This window comes from Phaenicophaeus curvirostris, chromosome 15, assembly GCF_032191515.1.
Source record: "Phaenicophaeus curvirostris isolate KB17595 chromosome 15, BPBGC_Pcur_1.0, whole genome shotgun sequence".
In the NCBI taxonomy this organism is placed as follows: Eukaryota; Metazoa; Chordata; class Aves; order Cuculiformes; family Cuculidae; genus Phaenicophaeus; species Phaenicophaeus curvirostris.
The window spans coordinates 19,093,032-19,119,182 of record NC_091406.1 but is presented as its reverse complement, the minus strand read 5'-3'; the positions used below and the strand labels follow the sequence as shown (position 1 = coordinate 19,119,182).

Below are 26,151 nucleotides of genomic sequence, written 5' to 3'. Positions count from 1 at the left end.
AGCGACTTCCCTGTGTGGAAGTCATTACAATGACTGAGTGGGAAGATGGGGACCCTGCCCCATCCCTTTTGCTATGAGATCAACCTCACAACAGGCTCGAGCAACAGTGAGTTCAAGTTCCTGAAGCCCATCCTGCCCAGCGTGCCACCACAGCACTGTGCCCTGGGCGGAGACACTGATGGTGAACAGGATTTTCCCGAAGACCCTCTCACCACTGAGGATGTGGCACCAGAGAACATAGGGATGCTCTCTGCAGGACAGTTCAATAGTCTTTCTTTTAACTAGCATAGAGTCAGCACAGCCAGAGGCTTTGGGCCTTGTGATAGGAAATGCTCCAGGCTATAACCTGTGGCAATGGTTTCCCTAGAGTTAATCTGCCTTTACAACTGGCATCAGTTTTCCTACCCTGAAATTACCAAAATCAGAAGACAACGTCTCTCCTCCAAAACACCAAAAAAAACCCAAAAGGGACTAAAGTCTCCTTAATTATGGTGGTAAAATATTTTAGCTCTATTATCAGCATTTCTTAGATGCTTTCAGAGTGGGCTTCATTCCATTGCTACCACCGTAGTTCTTCTATCACTTGCTGTTGGCCAAGGTCATGGATCTCTTATTCTGTGGTGTATTTCAATAACAAGGTCCTTGCTAGAAATGCATGTAGCCTTCATTCTGGGTCAGAAAAGCAAGGAATTTGTGAGTGTTGTGTTAGAAGGTGATGCATGCATGGAGCTCTTTCTGCTCTGGGTTCTGGATGCTTCTGCCTCTGAGATGCGTGGACTCTGTGTTTTGCCTTGTGATGACTCTGTCTTTCTGTCCAGCCATTGTGTGACTGCATACGCTGCACAAAGGCTGCGAAGGGAAGCAGGAGGGCGCTCCCATGCACACATTGTGGTGCACAGCATTCCAGGTCCACAGGCAAGAGTGACATGTTGAGCCTGAGTTATGCTGTTTCATCTTGTGTGGTGAAGAGCCGTAAAGGGTACTAGGTATTCCTTTGATTTATATGGGGGGGGGGTGGGTGGTGGAAATACGTAGCATGGCCTTGTTGGTATGGAATGGCAAAGCTAAAGTCCTTATATGCTTCTACAGGACCTTTCACCAGCTTCATTGCTGTCCTCTGAAAGCAGACCTGATCTGATTTTGTGGGTTTGTTTTACAGCTTTTGCATTTTTGGTTTTGCCCTTTCTCCTTCCACTGTCTGAAGCTGTGTAGATTTGTAGAATCATTTAGGTTGGAAAAGATCCTTGAGAGTAACGATTCCAACTGTTAACGTTGCACAACCTACTCCACCTCTATATATGTCCCTATATCCACCCAGGGCCATGTCCAGGGACGGTGCCTCAGCCACTTCCCTGGGCAGCCTGTGCCAATGCTTGACAGCCCTTTTGGTGTTACAAAATCCTTTGCAGAAGGATTAACTCAACTCACTGTAACTACAGAGCCTGCTGGCAGCACCAGCTTGTTGCTGCTGGTGAGAAAGTCACCTAAGAGCAAGAAGTCTGTGTGTGAACATCTTTTACTATGGCATCAGTAATGAGGAATAGAATTGTTTATTTGCAGGGAAGTCCTAAAAGGACTTGAATGACTGAAGCAGGTGGGACTCTTTCTTTTCTATGACCAGGATCTGCGTGGCTGCAGTCCTGCCGGGAGCGATTCTATTCATCATTCTTGGCCTTCAAAGGGATTATATAGGGATTTCCTTGGAAATATATCAGCAGTAATGGTGTTGAGATGGAAGAGGATGGAATGGAATAGAATAGAGTAGAATACTTTAGTTGGAAGGGATCTATAAGGATCATCTAAGTCCAACTGCCTGAGCACTTCAGAGCTGACAAAATGTTAAACAATATTGTCCTTGTTGGACAGCTGGAATACCTCTGGCCAGCTTCATTAGATGATCTAGAAGGGTCCTGCTGTAACATTTGCAGGCTCCTTCAGTGCTCTGTGAAGGCCCCCATCAGGCCAAATGCACCTGAGCTGATACAGCTGATCTCTGACAATTTCAGCATCCATGAAGGAAAAGTCACTGTTCCCACCCTCATGATCCTCCACCTCAGTGGACTGGGCAGCCCAGGGTTAGGTGACCATCTTCAACAAGTATCAATCCAATTTTTCTTGGACTGTGTTCTACAGAATCACAGAATAACCAGGTCGGAAGAGACCCACCGGATCATCGAGTCCAACCATTCCTATCAAACACTAAACCATATCCCTCAGCACCTCATCCACCCGTGCCTTAAACACCTCCAGGGAAGGTGACTCAACCACCTCCCTGGGCAGCCTGTTCCAGTGCCCAATGACCCTTTCTGTAAAGAATTTTTTCCTAACGTCTAGCCTAAACCTCCCCTGGTGGAGCTTGAGGCCATTCCCTCTTGTCCTGTCCCCTGTCACTTGGGAGAAGAGGCCAGCACCCTCCTCTCTACAACATCCTTTCAGGTAGTTGTAGAGAGCAATGAGGTCACCCCTCAGCCTCCTCTTCTCCAGGCAAAACAACCCCAGCTCTCTCAGCCGCTCCTCATAAGGCCTGTTCTCCAGCCCCTTCACCAGCTTTGTTGCTGTTCTCTGGACTCATTCCAGAGCCTCAACATCCTTCTTGTGGTGAGGGGCCCAGAACTGAACACAGTATTCGAGGAGCGGTCTCACCAGTGCCGAGTACAGAGGGAGGATAACCTCCCTGGACCTGCTGGTCACGCCGTTTCTGATCCAAGCCAAGATGCCATTGGCCTTCTTGGCCACCTGGGCACACTGCTGGCTCATATTCAGTCGGTTGTCAACCAACACCCCCAGGTCCCTCTCCTCCAGGCAGCTTTCTAGACAGACTTCTCCTAGTCTGTAGCACTGCATAGGGTTGTTGTGCCCCAAGTGCAGGACCCGGCATTTGGCCTTGTTAAACCTCATGCCATTGGACTCTGCCCAGCGGTCCAGCCTGTTCAGATCCCTTTGCAGAGCCTCCCGACCCTCCAGCAGATCAACACTTCCACCCAGCTTAGTGTCGTCCGCAAACTTGCTAAGGGTGCACTCGATGCCTTCATCCAGATCATTGATGAAGACATTGAACAGGGCTGGACCCAGCACTGAGCCCTGGGGAACCCCACTTGTCACTGGTCTCCAGCTGGATTTCACAACATTTACCACCACTCTCTGGGCCCTCCATCCAACCAGTTTTCCAGCCAGGAGAGTGTGCACCTGTCCAGGCCAGAGGCTGACAGTTTCTCAAGCAGAACGCTGTGAGAAACTGTGTCAAAGGCTTTGCTGAAGTCCAGGAAGACCACATCCACAGCCTTTCCCTCATCCAGCAGCCAAGTCATTTTGTCATAGAAGGCGATCAGGTTAGTTTGGCAAGACCTGCCTTTTGTGAACCCATGTTGACTGGACCTGATCACCCGGTTCTCTTGCATGTGCTTCATGATAGCATTCAAGATCACCTGCTCCATGACTTTCCCTGGCACTGAGGTCAGACTGACAGGCCTGGAGTTTCCTGGATCCTCCCTGCGACCCATCTTGTAGATGGGCACCACATCAGCCAGCCTCCAGTCCAGTGGGACTTCCCCAGTCTTCCAGGACTGTTGGAAGATGATGGAAAGGGGTTTGGCCAGCACATCCGCCAGCTCCTTCAGTACCCTTGAGTGAATCCCGTCCGGCCCCATAGACTTGTGGCTGTCCAGTCGGGCTAGCAAGGCTCTGACCACCTCCTCTTGGATCATGGGAGCCTCATTATGCTCCTCTAGCTCCTGGGTTAGTACACAGACGGAACGACCCTCCTTACGACTAAAGACTGAGGCAAAGAAGGCATTAAGTACCTCAGCCTTTTCCTCATCCCCTGTTACTGTTGTTCCTTCTGTGTCCAATAGGGACTGTATGATCTCCCTAGTCCGCCTTTTATTATTTATATATTTGTAGAAAGATTTTTTGTTATCTTTCACTGACTTGGCCAATCCAATTTCTAGCTGAGCCTTAGCCCTTCTGATTTTTTCCCTACACAATCTCACTTCCCTCCTGTAGTCCACCCAAGAGGCCTGTCCCTTCTTCCAGAGCCCATAAACATTTCTCTTCTTGATATCCCTCAAGATCTCTCTATTCAACCAAGCTGGCTTTCTCCGCTGCCGGCTTTTTTTCCAGACCACAGGGATGGCTTTCTCCTGAGCTGCTAGGACCACCCTTTTGAAGAGCTCCCAGCCCTCCTGGGCTCCCTTGCCCTTGAGTACTGTCTCCCATGAGACTTCACCAACCAGCCTGCTGAAGAGATCAAAGTCTGCCCTCTGGAAATTTAATGTTACCGTCTTGCTAACCACCCTCTTCACTTCACCTAGAACAGAAAACCCCATCATCTCATGATCACTTAGTCCTAGGCGTCCACCTACCGCCACATCCCCTACAAGGCCTTCTCTGTTCACCAACAGGAGGTCCAGGAGGGCACCTTCCCTTGTTGGTTCATTCACCAACTGTGCAAGGAAGTTGTCTCCCACGCACTCCAGGAACCTCCTAGACTGCTTCCTTTCTGCTGTGTTGTACACCCAGCAGATATCAGGCAGATTGAAGTCTCCCACCAGAACGAGAGGCATCGATCTAGAGATTGACCGCAGCTGTTCATAGAAGAGCTCATCAGCTGCTTCTCCTTGGTTGGGTGGTCTGTAACAGACTCCCATCACAAAATCTACCTTCTGGTGGGCTCCTCTGATTTTGACCCACAGGCACTCAACCTCCTGATCGCCACAATCCATCTCAGTGATGTCCAAGTCCTCCCTTACAAAGAGGGCTACCCCACCTCCTCTCCTACCCTTCCTGTCCTGCCTGAAAGGCTTATACCCCACCATAGCCATACTCCAGTTATATGAGTCGTCCCACCACGTTTCCGTGATGGCAACGACATCATAGGCCCCTTGCCCTACGACAGCTTCCAGTTCTTCCTTCTTATTCCCCATTGGTGTAAATGCCCTTCAGCTGAGCTGCCGAGCCTTCAGCCCTCCTAGAGGGAACAGGGTTCGTTCCCAACTGCCTGGTAACTGGAGTAGTTAACACCAGCGTGCCTGCATCTCCCTTAGCACCCCGAGGTGTGTTCTCCCCCACTTTTTGTGCGGTGAGGTACTGGTGGTCCTCGCCCGTGCACCCTCTCCCAATCACCAATTCCCCACATCCAGGCTCGTTCCTGTCTAGCCTGGGCTCAACCCCCTCCCCCTTCACATCTAGTTTAAAGCTCGATTTATGAGCTTGGCTAGGTTTCTGGCAAGGGCTTTAGCCCCCCTAGGAGACCCATGTGCCCCGCCCTTAGCGAGAAAGCCTGGGGGTGCGTGAGCCCCCCCATGATCAAAAAAGCCAAAGCCCCTCTCCTCGCACCAGGCTCGGAGCCAGGTATTAATCGAATTCCTCATCCTGGCTTCCCCCTCCTCTCTATTTAGCATTGGGATGGAGCAGAATACTACTTGTGCCCCAGAGCCCTCCATCATTCTCCCAATGGCCCTGACGCCATTCTTGATGGCTATACTATAAACATATTGAAAAAGTCTGTCTTGGTGTCTGACACAGCACTGGCCAGTTTTGCCTCTAACTGAGCTTTGGCCTATGGTGTGTTCTCCCTGCATACACAAGCCACAGGTCTGCAATTTTCCTGCAAAGCCTGATCTTGCTTCCAGAGATGATAGAATTTATTTCTCCACTTGAGCTCCACAAGTTCCCTGTAGGGCCCAGATGGACTTCTGCCCCTCTTGCTTGGCTTTTGGCACAGTGGCGTTGCCTGTTCATTGGCTGTAAGTGTAGAGTTGTGAAAACATGTTTGTTGTCTTTGTGTGGAGAGTGAGGAAGCACCAGGAATTGCTTCAAAGGATTTTGTCTGAAGGTAGCATGGAGATGAAGTTGGAAACAGGCCATTGAGTTTCCTCTTGTCATTGTTGTTTTGAATTGAGAGGCTTCTTGTAGTAAGTGGAAAGCTGTCCCACTATGATTTTCTGGGTTTGTGTATAGAGCATTTGCTTTCTCCCTTTGGCCCTTTCTCTTTCTACTTTGTGAACTGTGTTTGAGCATTGTCTTGCCAATTCCTCTTAAGAAGGACTGTAACCTCATGTATAGTAAGAAAATGTTTGACTGGCAGAGAGTATTTGGAAACCCTCTCACAGTGTTGTGCTGCAGTTATGAACTGTACTGTTGTAATCTGGGACGGCTTTGTGTGTAAAAGTGAAATAAAGAGAACACGTGTATGCCTTGTCTGGAGACAGTAGTCTGTGGGGATGTTCATTCTGGGAAAGCTCGGTGAATATTTTTCAAAAACCTTTCTCCTTCTATTGTCCCTTGGCTGAATTAAGGTTGAGCCTGGGCATTTCTTCAGTTTGGAGACACATTCGTTAGAGCATTCAGGAAAGTTGTGGGAACAGGGATTTGCTGTCAGGCCTCTGTGGCTTTTCTGAGCACTGAGTTTCTGGCTGTGACAGGGCTGAGTTAGATCCAGGTCAGGGGAACCTGGTCCCTCCTCAAAGAGTGATGTTGGGTGTGTAATGGCCCTGCAAATCAGTAAGGTTGAGGAGTGAAATTTCCAACTCTTCTGACAGCTCCGGCTGTCTGATGCAGTTCCTAATCAGACGGTTTATTATATTTTTTACCATGTGAGAGGGGAAATGTTGTCTCCTGTATTGGAGGGCCTCAACAGGCTGCTGAACTTTCCCAAGGTGCTCGTCAGAGGTGCCATTCAGGAAGCAATGTGGTGGGTAGGACTTGTCTGAGAGACTGCTCTTAGGGCCCCCTCTCCTGTGAGAGCGGCTGGACCAGCATGTGTCTCATCTTCTGTAGGTGAAAGCAGTAAAGCACACTAGACTTTCCTTGGTCATTTAGAAGGCTGTGTGGGAGCTGTGTCCTTGGGATTTCCTTGGAAATATGCCAGCAGTACCGTGTTGAGGTGGAGTAGAATGGAATGGAATGGAATGGAATGGAATGGAAAGGACTACTTTAGTTGGGAGGGTTCTACATGAATCATCTTAATCCAACTGCCTGAGCACTTCAGGGCAGATCAAATGTCAAAGAAGATTATGAAGGGCATTTTCCAAATTGCTCTGAAACACTAGCAGGTGTGGGGCACTGACTCTGCGATCTTTCTAGAAAGTTTGACCTTGCTTCCAGGGTTGACACAATATTTATTTCCCCTTGAAGTCCAGGAGGAGTTCCGTATTGGGCTCAGCTCATCTTCTCTGCTTGCTTGACTTTTGACACAGTGACATTGCTTGCAAATAGAGTCTAAGTGTAGAGAACTATGAAACCACAGTCTTTGTTGTCACATCCCGATGGAGACATATTAGGACTCAGGGCTGCACTTAAACAGTTAGTGCATTACTGATGATGTTGCAATTCTAAGTCAAGAGTATAACCTTAAATCTAGACCAATCCTAATATCCTCTAAGAGTCTGAGAGGGACTGTCTGCATCTCAGAGATAAAGTCTTTATAGATGTTTCCACAAAGTTGCTGTGAGTGAAGTTTTTGCAGATGCTGCAGTGTTCGTATGATGTCAAGATACGTGCAGAATCTCAGACCAGCTGAGAGGGAGCTCCGATTATGACCCACTCCTCTCATTCTCGTGTAGTCCCTTCTGGAGGGATAACACCTGGGGTATCAGTCGATCCAGCTCCTTATCTTCTTCACCTTTTACCAGTGGCACCTCTGTTAAGGGACATGGTGTGTTGCTCCAGCCCTTCTGCTGGGAAAACCCTCACCAAAATGTACAGACCCAAAGAACTCCACAATCATACATCTAGCCATTTCAGACACACAGATCATATAGTTACTACATTTATTAGCCATCCAAATACAACGTACAAGGATTTCTATTCACAGATCTTCTGTATACTTCTTCGAGTATCACCTCTGAGTCTTTGTTCTGTGGTTATGGTGTGATATGCAGAGGGTATACTCAGGGGCCAATTTGGTCATCCCAAAAAGAAAACGATTGGCAAAGACATAATGGACCACTTGCTCTCCCATCTCCCCTCGGTTTCCCCATGGTAGTTCCTCCAAGATCCACTCTTGAACTCTCCCTATAATCATCACAGATCATCACAGATCAAGGACAATGTCTTCTCCCTCCCCTTCTGAAAGTTAATGCTTGTGTAACTGTGGGTTTAATTTGTGACCTCTCCTCTTTGATTCCTTGAATTTTATGTTAATCACTGTGTCCGTGAATCCTTCCCCAAGTGCAGGACTTCGGGTTTGATCTCCTAGAGCAGCAGCGTCATTCTCGAGTGGTGCTGAGCGAAGGTGGTGGGGAAGAATTTTTAGGGAACCTTTCCCCTCTGGCACCAGCTCTCACATCCTATAGAGGTGCGGCTCGGACCCGCCCCACTCGCTAAGGGTCCTGTGCTGATGAACAAGCGGAGAAGAGGAGGGAAAAGACCTCAAAGTATCCCGTGGAAGTGGAGGATTTTGCACTGCCGACCCAGAGGAAAACCCCGAGCTGCGGATGAGGAGCTGGCGTTTAGGAGCCGGGCAGTGCTGCCCAGAGCCGCGCTCTGTCTGCGGGGAGGGAGCTGCTTCCTAGCAAAGAGAGAGCGTTCCCACTGCGCCTTTTGGCTCCGGTGGGCACGGGGAGCGCAGCCTCCAGCAGCAAAGGCCGGGCTGGCGGCTCTGCCGCGGCTGAGCAGCAGAGGAAATATTCCCCCGTGCGACGCTGGGTGGGGGTGTTGGCCGCGAACCGGCGGGTTCCTGTGCCCGCCCCGGCTTTGCAGGCACCGGCGGAGAGAAAGAGCCGCGGGAGCCGCTCGGGAAGGGCGGCGGCACACGGAGTCGGGGAGCTCGGGGGCTTTCAGGCCCCTCAGCCCGGGATTGCTGACCAAATCCGCCTCGGACGCGGCTGGACGATGCTGGGAACGACGGAGGACGGGGAATGGCTTCTGTGGCGAGTGCGAGCGAGTGGGAGACGGAGCGGAGAGCGGCAGAGGCGAGTGATCTTGTTGCTTGTGTGCGTTTGCGTGTGTCAGAGCGGGGCCGAACCCCTCCGCTATTCCCTGGCGGAGGAGATGGAGAGGGAGTCGTTTGTGGGCAATATTGCAGAGGACCTGGGGCTTTCTCCGAGCCAGCTGGCGGCTCGCAAGGCGCGCGTTGTGTCCGAGGGGAACGAGCGGCTTTTCCACCTCAACCGAAACACGGGAGCGCTGACGGCAAAGGAGTCTCTGGACCGAGAAGAGATGTGTCCGCAGAGCGATACCTGCACCATCTTCTTTAAGATATTCTTTGAAAATCCGTTGGAGCTGATCCGAGGGGAGATGGAGGTTCTTGACGTGAACGACAACTCCCCCGCCTTCCCGGAGAAGGAGGTGGTTATAGAGATTCTGGAAACGACATCTCCTGGGTTCCGTTTTTCCCTGGAGAGTGCCCAAGACAAGGACGTAGGCAGCAACGGTTTGCAGAACTACAGCCTCCAGTCTAACCCACATTTCTCCCTCGCTGTTGGAACACAGAAAGGTGAACTAGCTTACGTGGAACTGGTTCTAGACCGGCAGCTGGACCGGGAAGAACAGCCGCAACTGAATTTAATCCTCACCGCTAGCGATGGGGGCTCCCCACCAAGGTCGGGCACAGTCCAAGTGCGGATCGTGGTGCTGGATGCCAATGACAACACCCCGGTCTTCAGTCGGGAGCTCTACGAGGTGCAACTGGCCGAGAACAGCCCCCCGGGGCAGCTGGTGGTCAGAGTCGCGGCCGCGGATCCCGACGAAGGGTCCAACGGGAAAGTGCGATACAGATTCACCCAGATATCGGAGAGGTCCCGGCAGCTCTTCCAGCTGAACCCTGACACCGGGGAGATCCGGGTGGCGGGCAACGTCGACTTCGAGCAAGCGGAGCAGCACGAGTTGGCGGTGAGAGCCACCGACGGCGGGGGTCTGTCTGCGCATTGCAAAGTGCGGGTGGAGGTGCTGGACGTGAACGACAACGCCCCGGAGATAACGCTCACCTCCCAGTCGGTCTCCGTTCCCGAGGACGCGCCGCCCCGCACCGTGGTGGCCCTGTTGAGCGTGCGGGACCGCGACTCCGGCGACAACGGCAGGACGGAGTGCTCCATCGACGGGGACTCGCCCTTCATGCTGACGGGCGGCGGGGATGAGTACTACGAGCTGAGGACGACGGCGGCGCTGGACAGGGAGCGGACGGCAGAGTATAACGTGACGGTGAGAGCCGCGGACCGGGGCAGGAGGCGGCTGAGCTCCCGGGCGAGCCTGCGGGTGCAGGTGTCGGACGTGAACGACAACGCGCCCGAGTTCACGCAGGCGGTTTACACGGCGTCGGTGTCGGAGAACGAGGGCCCCATGGTCCGCATCGGCAGCGTGAGCGCCACGGACGCCGACGCGGGAGCGAACGGGCGCGTGAGATACGCGCTGGTGCGGCAGGAGGGCGCGGAGCAGCCCGCGGTGTCGGTGAACGCCGAGAGCGGCGCCGTTTTCCTGCTGCGGCCGCTGGACTACGAGCAGGTGCGCGCCTTGGAGGTGGCGGTGCGCGCTGCCGACGGCGGCTCGCCGCCGCTGAGCGCCCAGGCGGTGCTGCGCGTGGTGGTGCGCGACGAGAACGACAACGCGCCCGTGGTGCTGCACCCGCCCGCCGAGAGCAGCGGCGCGGCGGCGGGCGAGCTGGTGCCGCGCTCGGCCGAGGCCGGGTACCTGGTGGCCAAGGTGGTGGCGGTGGACGCGGACGCGGGGCAGAACGCGTGGCTGTCGTACGAGCTGTGGAAGGCGACGGAGCCGGGGCTGTTCCGCGTGGGGCCGCACAGCGGCGAGGTGCGCACGGCGCGGGCCGTGGCGGAGCGGGACGCGCCCCGGCACAGGCTCGTCGTGCTGGTGCGAGACCGCGGGCGGCCGCCGCGCTCCGCCACCGCCACCCTCGGCATCGCCCTGGTCGGCGGCTTCTCCGACGCCCATCTGCGGGGCGCCGAGGAGGCGCCGGCCGCCGAGCCCGAGGGGCCGCTCACCCTCTCCCTCACCGTCTGCCTGGCCTGCGTGTCCGCCCTCTTCCTGGCCACGGCGGGGGCCGCCGTGGCGGCCAAGGTGCGGCGGGCCCGGCGCAGCGCGGCCGAGAGCTTGCCCGCCTTCCCGCAGTCCGCCCCGCCGAGCAGCGCGGGCTCCCTGCCCCGCAGCTCCGTCTACGACGTCTGCTTCGCCGCCGGCAGCCTCGACGGCGACTTGCGCTTCCTCGGGCCCCTCCTGCCCTGCTTCCCCGCCGGGCTGCCCCCCGGCCCGGCCGAGCAGCGGAGCTCGCTCTGCTCCACGGAGGCGGCCAACCTCGGCGACGACGGCGACCGGGCTGCAGAGGTGAGGGACCTGCCCGGGCCGGGGCGAGGCGGGGAGCGGGGAGGGAGCAGCGCGGGGGGCTCGGGGTGTCGCTCACGTGGGGAGTCTCGGTGTTGTGGCTCTGTGGGTGGAGGAGCCCCAGGGTCGGGAGGAGAGGGCGGAGAGGGTCTGAGAGCCGCTGGTGGGGGCGTCCCAGGAGGATCTGTTAAGGGTCAGCTGCTCCCCAAGTACTGGCTTATGGGGGTCTTGGGCATCCAGCTCTGAGGGTTGCCCTTAGATCAAGTGTATCAGCGCAAAGGAGGAGGGCAGCTGCACCTCGACCAGGTTCTCAAAACCATCGAAGTTAAGGACGAGAGGGAACTAACGTCCCCACCTCCTGGTTCCACCTCCTCTGTCTCTTGATAGAGGAGAGTAACATCCTCCATGCAGCAGTGTCCCACGGGTCCTCTCAGCCCCTCGCTTTTGCCTCCCTCCAACGCCCGAATGACAACCTGCGCTCTCCGTTCTTGCAGGACAGAGCTCCCATCTCCGCAGACACGGCTCGCAGACGTGCGGAAGCAGCTTGCACTGCAAACAGGGGGAAGGAGCTCCGTGGAAATTCTGATGCAAACCCTTGGCTCCCCACTCAGTAAACGAGGGGAAAGCGAACGTGTCTGTCGTCCCTGGCCAGCGTCCTCCCAGGGAAAACACAGAAAAAAGGACAGGGAAGAGCAAGGCTTCTCTGTGAGAGAGCAAACCCATTCTCCTCTTCAGCATTGTTTTCTTCATACAAGTGTTCTGTAACTGTGACATGGATGGAGGACGAGGACTGTGTTGCATGTTGATAGCTCTGAGACTCCGTGCATGACTGTGAGAGCGTTACTGCTTCTAAATATTAAGGGAAATACTGAAACCTGGAAGCTCATCATCAAGATAGTTTTTTTATTACATAATCTTTTTTGAGTTTATTTTTCTTTGGAGACTCTAATCATGTCTCCGTTCTCTGTACTCCGTTAAAACCGATTTCATTAGAAACGAGTGACGCTGGCAGTCTTCGCACTTTTAACCGGTAGTTCACAGGTTCCTCAAACGATAAAGCTTGGGTTTTAAGAAATGTATTCGTTTTCTTTTATAATGTAAAGTGCAAGGTAACATTTGTGGATTGTTGAGTATAAAGTCGTAGGGAACTAAAAGTGCTGTTTATAGTTTTACAGTGAAACAAGCTTTTACACTCGGCTTGAGGCACTGTAGAAGACAGGGCGTTGGGTATCTTTCTGTTTTATTTTGCCTTCATTAATCGATAATGAGCTGTGAAGTGTATATGATATTTTCTGTCCTAGCACATTTAAACAATCAAACGCCTGATGTCAATTAACGCAATAAAAACCCTCTTGGAAGTCGCTCGGGTGTGTGTGGTGTGTGGAAGATCACTAGTCAGTCCCCTAGCAGGATTTCGGGTATCAAACGGAGCATTCGGAGTGGATTTTATGCAGGTGAAAAAGCGCGATCTGAGGACAGGTCTCGGTGCTCGGAGAGGAGAAGCGCGAGTCTCCGCGAGAGGAAAGAGCGCAAAGAGCAGAATTTCGAAGATCAATCCGTGCATTGTGGAGTAGTTTTTATGCAGGGGAAATCAGTGCGACTTGGAAGCATGACATTCTCAGAAGGCAGAGAAGGGTGGAGGGCGATTTTTTGTGGGAAGCTGAGGTCCGAGAGATGCTGCTTATGGAGCCTTCAAAGTGGTCTCTCTGTTTGGAATCGGGGGGAACAATTCCGGTGCAATTCAGAAAAAAAATTCCCCTTTCCCATGAGACCCTTTCTGTTCATCCAAGGCAATGTTTATGCCGCCTTCTAGTTTAAAAAGATTTTCTCTGAACCTCTTCCCATTGTCTATTAGAATGGTCCCTTTAATGTCCCATCGCTGCGTGTCCTTAGATCCCTGGGCTTTGCTGCTGTCTCCGTTAGCTCCGGACCGTTAGCGTTTGCGCATCCGGGGCTCTAATTAGTGACCTCCCTGTGTGCTTCGCTGCCTTTTATCTCCCAGCCCTGCGGCGCCGCCTCCTCCCCCCGGGGCAGGAGCTCCGCCCGGTCGCTGAGCACAAAGCCCTCTGGAGCCCTTGCAAGGCCGCCGGGTGCGGCGAGCGGAGCGCGGAGCGTGTGTCTCGGCGAGAGGGAAGCGCGGTGGCGGTGGCGGTGGCGGGAGGCGCAGTCCCGCCGCGGCCCGCAGGGGGGAGCTCCCGGCCAAGGCGGCGCCGAGCGGCTGCGGGCGGGGAGGCGCCCGAGCCCGGCCCGGCCCTGCCCAGCGCAGCGCAGCCGGGCGGCGGCGAGCGGCGGCGAGCGGGGCCCCGGGCCAGCCGCTGCCGGGCCGCCAGCCGCACTCGGCCCCAGGGAGCCCGCCCGCCCTCGCCGCCGCCCTCGCCGCCGCCCTCGCCGCTGCCGGGCGCCGCTCGCCGCCGAGGACCGCGCGCCCGAGCCGCCCGCCGGAGCCCGCCCGCCGCCCCGCCATGGCGATCGCAAGGCAAGTGCTTTGTCTCTCTGCTCTCCTCTCGCTGCCGCACGCTCGCTCCCAGCCCCTGCGCTACTCCGTAGCCGAGGAGGCGCCGAGCGGCTCGCTCGTAGCCGACGTGGCCGAGGACGCGGGGCTGGCCCCGGCGCAGCTCTCGGCTCGCCGCGCCCGCCTGGCCTCGGAGGACGGCCGGCAGCGCTTGCGCTTGGACCGCGCCACCGGCCGCCTCGTCGTGGCCGAGAGGCTCGACCGGGAGGAGCTGTGCGCCCAGGCGCCCGCCTGCACGCTGCCCTTGGAGCTGCTGCTGGCCGACCCGCTGCAGTTCTTCCGCATCGAGGTGGCCGTGCGGGACGTCAACGACCACTCGCCCCGCTTCCCGGACGAGCAGGTCACGCTTAAAATCCCAGAGAGGACCGACCCCGGCTCGCGTTTTCCTCTGGTGGTGGCTGAGGACTTGGATGTTGGCAGTAACAGCGTCCAGGGTTATAGCATCTCTCCCCAGAACCAATACTTTAGTGTTTCCTTTGGGAATCGTATTGACGGTGATCAATATTTGGAACTGGTTTTGGAAAAGCCTCTAGATAGAGAGGAGCAGGAGGAGCTGGGTTTCTTTCTTCTCGCAATGGATGGTGGCTCACCAGCGAGGAGTGGGAGCGCCGAAATACGCGTTGTTGTTATGGATGTAAATGACAATCCTCCTGTCTTCACACAGGACAGGTACGTTGGCCAGGTTTTAGAAAATGCCCCTGAGGGCACCTCGGTTCTTTGTGTCGTGGCAACTGATCTGGATGTGGGTGCTAATGGGGACATCTCTTATCAATGGGGTAGCCAAAGCTCCTCTTCGTTTGTGATTGATGCCAAGAGCGGTGAAATTAAACTCACAAAACCTCTGGACTTTGAGATGACAGAGAAACACGAGTTTAGTGTGCAGGCCATGGATGGTGGAGGCCTCTCTGCTATCTGCAAGGTGTTGGTGGAGGTGGTTGATGTGAATGACAATGCACCAGAGCTGGTGGTGAGTTCCTTCAGCAGCCCCCTCCCTGAGAACGCGTTACCTGGGACAGTGGTTGCCTTCTTCACTGTCAGGGACCGTGATGCTGGAGCCAACGGGAAGGTCACCTGTGCCCTTGAGGACCAGCTGTCATTCTCCCTGCGGCCAGCGTATAAGAATTACTATGAGCTGGTGACTGTGAGCACACTGGACCGGGAGGAGACAGCACGCTACATCTTGACGGTCACCGCAGCAGATGCGGGGTCACCTCCTCTCACCACCACTCAGACCTTCACGGTGGACATCTCTGATGTCAACGACAATGCACCTGTCTTCAACCAGACATCATACACCATGTATGTACGTGAGAACAATATTCCGACAATGCTGGTTGGAACCGTCCATGCCTCAGATGCTGACATAGGCCCCAATGCCAAGGTGACCTATTCCCTGGCACCAGCTCACTCCGCAGAGCACCCTCCCAGCTCTCTCTGCATCTCTGTGAATTCTGAGAATGGGCACGTATTTGTGCTGCGACCTCTGGACTATGAGCAGCTGAAACAGATTGAGGTCTTGGTGATTGCATCTGATGCAGGGTCTCCTCCTCTCAGTGCTAACGTCACTGTCCACCTTGTTGTGGTGGATGAGAATGACAATGCGCCACTGGTGCTGCATCCAGCGCAGGACAGCAGCCCAGCATCCAGTGAGCTGGTGCCCATGTCAGCTGAGGCGGGGTACCTGGTCACCAAAGTGGTAGCTGTTGATGCTGATTCGGGACAGAACTCGTGGCTCTCATACCACCTGCTCAAGGCCACTGACCCCGGTCTGTTTGTGGTGGGTGCCCAAAGTGGGGAAGTGCATCTGAGGAGGCCAGTGACGGAGAGAGACACCGTGAAGCAGAAGCTCATCATCCTGGTGCGAGACAATGGGCGACCACCACTGTCGGCCACAGCAGCACTGAATGCACTTCTGCTCAATGACTTCTCAGATGTGCGGCTACCACACAGCAGCCTGGACATAGCAGACGACAGTGACTCCTTGACAACCTATTTAATCATTTCCCTGGTCTTTGTCTCACTGCTCTTCCTCGCATCCATGGCAGCCTTCATCGCTTGCCAAGTGTACAAGAGAAAGGAGCTGAAGGATGGGCATGTGCTTTATGCTGCCAGCAACTTGCCAAGGAGCCTGGCTGATGCAGCCTCTGCAGGGACCCTGCCCCATCCCTACTGCTATGAGATCAACCTCACAACTTGTTCGGGCAACAGCGAGTTCAAGTTCCTGAAGCCCATCCTGCTCAGCCTGCCACCACAGCACTGTGCCCTGGGTGGGGACACTGATGATGAACAGGTTTTTCCCCAAGGCCCTCTCACTGCTGAGGATGTGGCACCAGAGAACGCAGGGATGCTCTCTGGGGAAGAGTTCAATAGTCTTTCCTTTAACTAGGATGGTGTGAGAAGAAGTAGCGTCTTCAGGCCTCTGTGATGTGGAGGATGCTGTGCTACAAACTGTGGCAATTTTTCCTCCAGAGTTCATCTGCATTTGTAATTAGCAGAAATTATTTCTGTCAAATTCTTAGTCCGAAGAAAGATTTTCTTCCCCTCCAAAAACCAAGCGAAATGCACTAAAGGCTCCGTCAGACAGGTTACAACGATTCAGCTCTGTTACAGCTATTCCTAACCGCATTACCCCTTAGAGAAGAGATGATAATCCCAGTGCTCCCGGCCTATGTCTTGTCTCCCTTGCTGTTGGACAATGCTGTGGGTCTCTTTTTCTGTGCAAGGTGAGGTTTGGGCAGCCTAGTCACATCCATGCTGAAATGCACATAGCCCTCATTCAGGTCTGAAAACTGAGGAAGTTGAGAGTGCTGTGTGACAACGTGCTACATGTCTGGGGGTGTATGTTCTCTGGGTTCTGGATGTCTCTATCCCTGAGATGTGTGGGCTCTGTATGATTTGCTTTCCAATTACTGTGTCTGCCCATCCAGATATTCTGTGACTGGAATAGAATATCATTGAACAGAATATGTTAATGTGAAAGTATCTACTAGGATCACTTTAGTCCAAGTGCCCGAGCACTTCAGGACTGTCCAAACGTTAAAGCATATTATGAAGGGCATTGTCCAAATGGCTCTGAAGCATCGATAAGTGTGAGGCATCAACTCTGCAATCTTCCTCCAAAGTCTGAGAGCCTTCCAGAGATGACACAATTTATGTTTTTCCCCCAGAGGTCCCCGAGTAATTCCCTATTGGGCACAGATGGACTTCTGCCCTGCTTTTAACATATTGCATTGCCTGCTCATAGACTGTAAGTGTAGAGTTGTGAAAACTTGCTCATTGTCATTGGGTGGAGTGCATTGAAACTCAAGAGGTTACTTGTAAGAGCCGTTGAATTTAGCTTCTAGTCTTGTCATTGTTATTCCTTAAGTGAGATGCTTCTTCATGAGAGTGGAAAGCAGCCCCAGTCTGATTTTCTGGGCTTGTGTTGGAGCATTTGCTTTCTCCTTTTTGCCCTTTCTCCTTCTGCTTTATGGACTGTATTTGACCACTATCTTGTCTCTTCCTCTGAAGAAGGACTGTCACACCACCTGTATTAACTGATTGTTTGGCTGGCACAGAATGTTCATAAGTCCTCCCAGTGTGTTGTGCTACAGTTATGAACTGTACCTTTGTAAACCGGGACAGCCTTGTGTGTAACAGTGAAATAAAGAGAACACAGTCCTTGTTGAGGTGTTTCTTCTGGGAAAGCTCTGTGAATGTTTTTTGCAAAGGTGGGAAAACTGTTTCTCCTGTTGTCCCTTGGCTGAGTTTGGTCTCATCGTTGCTGTTGTTGAATTGAGAGTCTTCTTGTTGGGAGTGAAAATGTGTCCTGATTTGGTTTTCCTCTTAAGAAAGACTGTCACTGCAATTACACTAGAGGTTTGTTTTAATGAATGCGATGTGACTCAGAATACTCGGGAAGTGCATGCAGTGTGTTGTTTTCTCCTCCATTTTTTATCCTGTGAGAGACAGGCTGCTCTTGGAGGCAGTTGTGGTCTTCTCCTGAACATTGTGTGTGCATTTGCTGCAGCTCACTAAGAGGCCTGTGGGGGACCTTCTAACTCAGAAGGAAGTTTGTCTCCCTCTCCTAAATACAAATGAAAGTCATAAAATGCTCTCTCAGTCAGGTAACAACATTTCAGTTTTGTTACAACTGCTTCTGAGATGCTTCAAGAAATGGTTTATTTCCAGTGCTCCATCCTAGTTATTATCTCCCTTGATGTTGGGCAAGGCTGTGGACCTCTTAATCTGTGCTGTAATGTGATGAACATGTGTAGACAAATCACATCCTTGCTGCAATGCACATAGCCCCTTTCTGGGTCAGAAGAGTAATGAGGTTGTGAGTCCTGTGTTTTAAAGTGATGCATGCTTGGGTATGTTTCTTCTCTGAGGTCTGGGTGCCTCTGTCTATGAGATGTGAGGGCTCTGTGTGTTTTTGCTTCTGGTCACTCTGTCTCCCCTTCTAGTCATTGTGTGACTGCATATGATGAACAAAGTCTGCCCAGGGAAGCAGGGAGGTGCTCACATGCAGCTGTCGTTGTGCACAGCATTCCAGCTCAACAGGCAGGAATCACTGATCTTCTGAGTACCAAAATTTTGTCTTCTCTAGCAGTAAAATGCATGGTATCTTTCTTGTGTGAGTAGAGCTGTGTCCTTTGGAGTTCCTTTGAAATATAGCAGTAATAATGGGGATGGGATGGGATGGGATGGGATGGGATGGGATGGGATGGGATGGGATGGGATGGGATGGGATGGGGTGGGATAGGATAGGATGGGATAGGATAGGATAGGATAGGATAGGATAGGATAGGATAGGATAGGATAGGATAGGACAGGACAGGACAGGACAGGACAGGATACCATACAATATTTTAATTGGAAGGGACCTACGAAGATCATCTGATCCAACTCCCTGACCACTTCAGGGCTAACCAGACAGTCAAGCGTATAATGAAGGGCACTGTCCAAATGCCTGTTAAACACTGCCAGGTATGGGGCATAGACCATCTCTACAGGAACCTTTTTCTGAGGTTTGACCACCTCCTCTGTTAAGAAATGCTTCCTCGTGTCAAGCCTGAACCTCCCCTGATGCTGCCTTGATCGATTCCCACATGTCATGTCACTGGATATGTGGAAGAAGAGATGAGCATCCTTTTCTCCAAACTAGGAAGACACAGGTCTTTAGCTACTCCTCAATGGACATTCCTTCCAGCCCAGTCACCAGCCTTGTAACTCCCCTCTGGATGCATTCCAGTATGTTAATGTCCTTCTTAAGTGGAGAACTGGACACAGGACTCAAGGCGAGGCTGTATCAATGCTGAATAGAGCAGGGTAATATGACTGGCTGGTTATGGTGTGTTTGATGCCCTCCCAAGGCATCTTGGCTGCCAGGGCACTGCTGATTCCTATTGAACTGCTGCCCACCAGATCCCTTTCCTCAGGGCTGCCCTCCATCCACTTCTCTCCCAGAATCCACATGCCTGGCTTTACTAAGTCCCAGGTGCAGAATCTGGCATTTAAACCTGTTACATTTTGTGCCATTGATGACTGTCCCGTGTTCCCATGTATCTAGATCCTTCTGCAAGGCCTCCTTTGCCTCAGAAGAGTCAACAGCACTTCCCAGTTTGCTGTCATCAGCAAATGGGATAATGGGATGTTCTACTCCTGCATCTCCTTCTACTCTGTGAACTGTGTTTGAACATTGTCTTGCCTATTCCTCGGAAGAAGGACTGTCACCCCATCTGTAATAATAGATTGTTTAAACCAAGCCAGTGTGACATGAAATATGTGGAAACCGTCTTGCTGTGCTGTGCTGCAGTTATAAACTCTACTGTTGTAAACTGGGATACCCCTGCGTTGAACAGTGAAATAAAGAGAACACACGAATGCCTTGTGTGGAGACAGCAGTATTTGTAGAGATGTTCCTTCTGGGAAAGGTCTGTGAATGCTTTCCAAAAGCTGGTTTCTTTTCTCCCGTTGTCCCTTGGCTAAAATATGGTTGGTTGGGAAGATTTCTTCTGTTTGGAGACATGGCCTATAGAGCCTTCAAGGAACATGTCGGGTGCAGGGATTTGTTGGCAGGCTTCAGCGTGTCTTCAGAACACTGAGCTTCTGGCTTCAACAGGGTTCTGCTCGATCTAGGTCAGGAGAGTCAGGTTCCTCCCCTAACAGGGGCCCTGGGTGTGCAATGACCTCTGCAAAACTGTAACGTTTGGGGTGTCCTTTCCAACTCTCCTGACTGCTCCATCTGGGGATGGCATCTGTGAGGTGTTAAAGTACAAAGTATTTGTGAAATTAAAGGTGTAGGAGTTTCAGAGGATGGATGGCACAAAGAGAGGATACTTGTTCTTTGGGTAAGAATTTATGTGAGTGTGTTGAGGAGGGCATTTGTTGAGCAAATACTGGCATCAGGGAGAGACTTTGCTCTCTGGCAATGCAGGCGGATGCAGCTGTCCCTTCCCCAAAAGGTCCCTGATCAGAGCTAAGTACTGAGCCTGTTTATCAAAGACTATTGCACACTAGAGGAATCATTTAGGTTGGAAAAGAGCCTTGACAATATTAAGTACAACAGTTACCATAGCACTGCTAAGTCCACCGCAACACTTAGGTGCTATGTCCAGGGATGGTGACTCAGCCACCTCCCTGGGCAGCCTCATGAGCCACCCTTAGAGCCCTCAGCCAGTTCTTCATCTCACAATTGGACAAGGTGTCCAGAAGGTTGCTGTGAGGAACGGTACCAAATGCTAAAACCCAGAAATACTACATTCACAACCTTCCCTTTGTCCATGAAGTGAGTGAATTGCCATAGAAGGGTATCTAATTAATTTGAAGAGGACCTTGCTTTTTTGAGCACAATCTGACTCTATACAGTATTCATATTATTCTTTAAATGCATTTCAATATTACCCATTATGAACTTCTCTGTGAGTTTTCCAGGCACTGAGGTTAGACTCACAGAACTGTAATTTCCAGGGTCTGTTCTAACGGTCCTCTTGTCAGCTGGAATTCCACTAGCCAGTTTCCAGTCAGCAGGGTCCGCCCCAGACTCCCAAGTCTTTTTGTAGATGATCAAGAGCAGTCCTGCCATAGCGTCCGCTAGTTCACTCGGTACTCTGGGATGAATCCCATTAGGCCCCATGGAATTGTAAGCATTCCTGGTCCTTTACAATTTCAGTGTACACCGAGGGAAAGTCACTGTTCGTGCCCTCATAGTCCTCTGACTTAGTGGATCAGGCAGCCCAAGTTCTTTCAGTACTAGGAAGAGCAAGGCAAGAGAAGCATTGAGCTTTGGTCATTGCTGTCTTCTCCCTGCATACATGAACCAAAGCTTTACAATCTTTATGCAAAACCTGACCTTGCTTCCAGAGATGACACAATCTATTTCTCTGCTTGAGCTCCACGAGGAGTTCCCTGTTGGGCCCAGCTGGTCCTCTGCTGCTCTTGCTTGACTTTTGACCCACTGGCATTGCCTGCTCGTAGATGGTAAGTGTAGAGAGCTGTGGAAACATGTTCAGTATGTTTGGGTGGAGTGTGAGGAAACTCCAGGAGTTGCTTCGAAGGACTTAATCTGAAGGTGGAATTGAGATGAGCTTGGAAAAGGGTTGTTGTTCACTTTGGTCTTATCATTGCTGTTCCTGAATCGAGGGGCTTCTTGATGGGAGTGGAAACCTGTCATGATCTGATTGTCTGGGTTTGTCTTGTAGTACCTACCTTCTCCTTTTTGTCCCTCTCTCCTTCTACTCTGTGAACTGTGTTTAAGTATTGTTTTGGCTTTTCCTCTTAAGAAGGACTACCTCCCTAGCTGTAATACCGGCTTGTTTGAATGAAGGAAGCGTTGCACAGAATACTCGGAACATGCAAACTCTATGTTGTTTTTTATACCAAAAGAAGCAGACTGCTCTTGGAGGCAGCGGTGTGCATCTCGCGTGCATTGCATGTGCGTTTGCTGGAATCACTGTAGTCGTGATAGAAATCCATCCCCATGGACAGCGATGGGAGCCTGAGCCTGGAGTTTTAATCTGGTCTTGGCACGAATCCAGGCTCGCGCTGCCCAGAGTCACTCCAGACCTCTTGCTTTCTTCCCCATTTTCCCACGGTTCTTCCTCCAGGTGAACTCTTGACCTTTCCCTTTTACCGAATCTAATCCTGCCTCTAATTATCCCATAATAAGCTTTGCATGGTCCCAGAAACCCCGTCAAACTCGTCATAACCCATTTGTCCTTTTCTGCGAGGCACTTTCTGATAAACCAGGATATACTCTTCCCCCTCCCCTTCTCGTTTACAAAGTTTCCGATTGAACCTCTTGAGATTTACACTTGAACGGTGCCTTTAATGTCCCATCGCTGAGTGTCCTTAGATCCCTGGGCTTCGCTGCTGTCTCCGTTAGCTCCGGACCGTTAGCGTTTGTGTATCCGGGGCTCTAATTAGTGACCTCCCTGTGCGCTTCGCTGCCTTTTATCTCCCAGCCCTGCGGCGCCGCCTCCTCCCCCCGGGGCAGGAGCTCAGCCCGGTCGCTGAGCACAAAGCCCTCTGGAGCCCTTGCAAGGCCGCCGGGTGCGGCGAGCGGAGCGCGGAGCGTGTGTCTCGGCGAGAGGGAAGCGCGGTGGCGGTGGCGGTGGCGGGAGGCGCAGTCCCGCCGCGGCCCGCAGGGGGGAGCTCCCGGCCAAGGCGGCGCCGAGCGGCTGCGGGCGGGGAGGCGCCCGAGCCCGGCCCGGCCCTGCCCAGCGCAGCGCAGCCGGGCGGCGGCGAGCGGCGGCGAGCGGGGCCCCGGGCCAGCCGCTGCCGGGCCGCCAGCCGCACTCGGCCCCAGGGAGCCCGCCCGCCCTCGCCGCCGCCCTCGCCGCCGCCCTCGCCGCTGCCGGGCGCCGCTCGCCGCCGAGGACGGCGCGCCCGAGCCGCCCGCCGGAGCCCGCCCGCCGCCCCGCCATGGCGATCGCAAGGCAAGTGCTTTGTCTCTCTGCTCTCCTCTCGCTGCCGCACGCTCGCTCCCAGCCCCTGCGCTACTCCGTAGCCGAGGAGGCGCCGAGCGGCTCGCTCGTAGCCGACGTGGCCGAGGACGCGGGGCTGGCCCCGGCGCAGCTCTCGGCTCGCCGCGCCCGCCTGGCCTCGGAGGACGGCCGGCAGCGCTTGCGCTTGGACCGCGCCACCGGCCGCCTCGTCGTGGCCGAGAGGCTCGACCGGGAGGAGCTGTGCGCCCAGGCGCCCGCCTGCACGCTGCCCTTGGAGCTGCTGCTGGCCCACCCGCTGCAGTTCTTCCGCATCGAGGTGGCCGTGCGGGACGTCAACGACCACTCGCCCCGCTTCACGGACGAGCAGATCACGCTTAGGATCGCGGAAAATAGCAACCCGGGATTGCGTTTGCCTCTGGAGGTTGCTGAGGACCTGGATGTTGGCAGCAACAGTATCCAGAGTTACAGCATCTCTCCCGAGAACGAGTACTTTAGTGTCTCCTTTGGGAGTCAGAGTGAGGAAGAGAAATATGTGGAACTAGTTTTGGAAAAGCCTCTAGACAGAGAGGAGCAGGCGGAGATGAGTTTCAGTCTCATTGCTGTGGACGGGGGCTCTCCACCAAGGAGCGGAACATCTCAGATCCACGTTGTTGTTTTAGATGTAAATGACAACGCTCCCATCTTCACACAGAAGCTCTATGTCAGTCAGGTTTTGGAAAATGCTCCCGAGGGCACTGTGGTTCTGAGTGTGCAGGCAACTGATCTAGATACAGGTTCTAATGGGGACATCTCCTACCAGTTTAGGCAAGAGGTGGACCAGAGCAAATCAGTATTTGCGATAGACCCCGTGAGTGGTGAAATTAAACTGACAAAGCCTCTGGACTTTGAAGAAGCTGAGAAAGTTGAGAGTTGAGAGTGCGAGCGACAGATGGTGGAGGCCTCTCAGCAATCTGCAAGGTGTTGGTGGAGGTTCTGGATGTGAATGACAATGCACCAGAACTGGTGGTGAGTTCCTTCAGCAGCCCCCTCCCTGAGAACATGTCACCTGGGACAGTGGTCGCCTTCTTTAATGTTAAAGATCGTGATGCTGGAGCCAACGGGAAGGTCACCTGTGCCCTTGAGGACCAGTTGTCATTCTCCCTGCGGCCAGCCTATAAGAATTACTATGAGCTGGTGACTGTGAGCACACTGGACCGGGAGGAAATGGCACAGTACATTGTAACTGTCACAGCAGCAGATGCAGGGTCACCTCCTCTCACCACCACCCAGACCTTCACGGTGGACATCTCTGATGTCAACGACAATGCACCTGTCTTCAACCAGACATCATATACCATGTACGTGCGTGAGAACAATGTCCCCACTGTTCTTGTTGGAACCGGGTATGCCTCAGATGCTGACATAGGGCCCAATGCCAAGGTGACCTATTCCCTGGCACCGGCTCACCCCACAGAGCAGCCTCCCTGTTCCTGCATTTCTGTGAACTCTGAGAATGGGCACGTGTTTGTGCTGCGGCCTCTGGACTATGAGCAGCTGAAGCAGATCGAGGTCTTGGTGATTGCCTCTGATGCAGGATCTCCTCCCCTCAGGGCCAATGTCACTGTCCTCTTCATTGTAGTGGATGAGAATGACAATGCGCCACTGGTGCTGCATCCAGCCCAGGACAGCAGCCAAGCATCCAGCGAGCTGGTGCCCATGTCGGCTGAAGCAGGGTACCTGGTCACCAAAGTGGTGGCTGTTGATGCCAACTCTGGGCAGAACTCGTGGCTCTCATACCACCTACTGAAGGCCACTGACCCCGGTCTGTTTGTGGTGGGTGCCCAAAGTGGGGAAGTGCGTCTGGGGAGGCCAGTGACGGAGAGAGACACCGTGAAGCAGAAGCTCATCATCCTGGTGTGAGACAATGGGCGACCACCACTGTCGGCCACAGCAGCACTGAGTGCACTTCTGCTCAATGACCTCTCAGATGTGCGACTACCACACAGCAGCCCAGACATGGGGGATGAAGAAGACTCTCTGACAGTCTATTTAATCATTTCCTTGGTCTTTGTCTCACTGCTCTTCCTTGCATCCATAGCAACCTTCATCACTTGCAAAGTGTGCAAGAGAAAGGAGCTGAAGGATGGGCATGTGCTTTATGCTGCCAGCAACTTTCCGAGCAGCCTGGCTGATGCAGCCTCTGCAGGGACCCTGCCCCATCCCTATTGCTACGAGATCAGCCTCACAACTTGTTCGGGCAACAGCGAGTTCAAGTTCCTGAAGCCCATCCTGCCCAGCCTGCCACCACAGCACTGTGCCCTGGGCAGAGACACTGATGGTGAACAGGATTTTCCCCATGGTCCTCTCACCACTGAGGATGTGGCACCAGAGAACGCAGGGATGCTCCCTGGGGAACAGTTCAATAGTCTTTCCTTTAACTAGCATGGAGTCAGCACAGGCAGAGGCTTCAGTCCCTGGTGATAGGAAGCGCTCCAGGCTATAACCTGTGGCAATGGTTTCCCTAGAGTTAATCTGCCTTTACAGTTGGCATCATTTTTCCTACCTTGTAGTTACTGATATCAGGAGAAAAGTTGTCTCTCCTCCAAAACTAAAAAAAACCTCAAAGAAGCTAAAATCTCCTTAATTATGATGAAAAAATATTTCAGCCTTATTACGGGCTTCATTCCATTGCTACCACCGTAGGCCAAGGTCATCAATCTCTTTCTGTGCTGTAACACAATGGCAAGGTCCTTGCTGAAATGCGTGTAGCCCTCATTCTGGGTCAGAAAATCAAGGAATTTGTGAGTATTGTGTTACAAGGTGATGCGTTCATGGAGCTGTTTCTGCTCTGGGTTCTGGATGCCTCTGTCTCCGAGATGCATGAAATCTGTGTTTTGCCTTCTGGTGTCTCTGTCTTTCTGTCCAGCCATTGTGTGACTGCATAGCTGCATAAAGGCTGCAAAGGGAAGCAGGAGGGCGCTCCCATGCACACCTTGTGGTGCACAGAATTCCAGCGCAGCAGGCAAGAGTGACACGTTGAGCCTCTGAGTAGTGCTGTCTCATCTTCAGTAGTAAAGTGCACGAGATCTTCCTTTGAGCCATAAGAGAAGCGTGGGTGGGCTGCCTCCTTGGGATTGCCTTGGAACTGTGTATCATAGTGGTTTTGGTATCGATGGAATGGCAAAGCTGAAGTCCTTATATGCTTCTACAGGACATTCCTTTCAGAGCTTTCACCAGTTTCACTGCTGTCTGCTGGAAGCAGACCTGGTCTGTTTTTCTGGATTTGTGTTTGAGTGTTTGTATTTTTGGTTTTACCCTTTCTCCTTCTACTCTCTGAACTGTGTTTGACCATTGTCTTATGGATTCCTCTGAAGAAGGACTCTCACCCCTCTATTATAATGGATAGTTTAAGTGGTACGGAATGCTTGGAAGCCCTCCCACTGTGTTGTGCTGCAGTTATCA

The 26,151-nt window shown here is 53.0% G+C and overlaps 2 protein-coding genes and 1 pseudogene across 2 annotated transcripts; all 3 read left to right on the top strand.

Annotated features, from left to right (window-relative positions):
• The first annotated feature begins 45 nt into the window (after positions 1-45).
• On the top strand, positions 46-11,857 carry LOC138727270 (protocadherin beta-15-like). The gene is made up of 3 exons (XM_069869564.1): positions 46-181; positions 8,570-11,350; positions 11,766-11,857. Exons 1-3 carry the CDS (start codon positions 46-48, stop codon positions 11,855-11,857), a joined length of 3,009 nt encoding a protein of 1,002 aa, XP_069725665.1.
• A 1,876-nt stretch (positions 11,858-13,733) lies between these two features.
• Positions 13,734-16,169, top strand: LOC138727269 (protocadherin beta-4-like). The gene has a single exon (XM_069869563.1). It carries the CDS (start codon positions 13,734-13,736, stop codon positions 16,167-16,169), a length of 2,436 nt encoding a protein of 811 aa, XP_069725664.1.
• A 6,518-nt stretch (positions 16,170-22,687) lies between these two features.
• Positions 22,688-25,131, top strand: LOC138727268 (protocadherin beta-15-like; annotated as a pseudogene).
• The last annotated feature ends 1,020 nt before the right edge of the window (positions 25,132-26,151 follow it).

Bases quoted from the DNA above. Each gene is read 5' to 3' on its own strand.
- LOC138727270 (XM_069869564.1), top strand. From the start codon at position 46: ATGGGGACCCTGCCCCATCCCTTTTGCTATGAGATCAACCTCACAACA. The intron at 182-8,569 runs GTGAACAGGATT...CGGGGAGCGCAG, and splicing joins CCTGGGCGGAGACACTGATG to CCTCCAGCAGCAAAGGCCGG. The intron at 11,351-11,765 runs GTGGGGAGTCTC...CCGTTCTTGCAG, and splicing joins GGGCTCGGGGTGTCGCTCAC to GACAGAGCTCCCATCTCCGC.
- LOC138727269 (XM_069869563.1), top strand. From the start codon at position 13,734: ATGGCGATCGCAAGGCAAGTGCTTTGTCTCTCTGCTCTCCTCTCGCTG.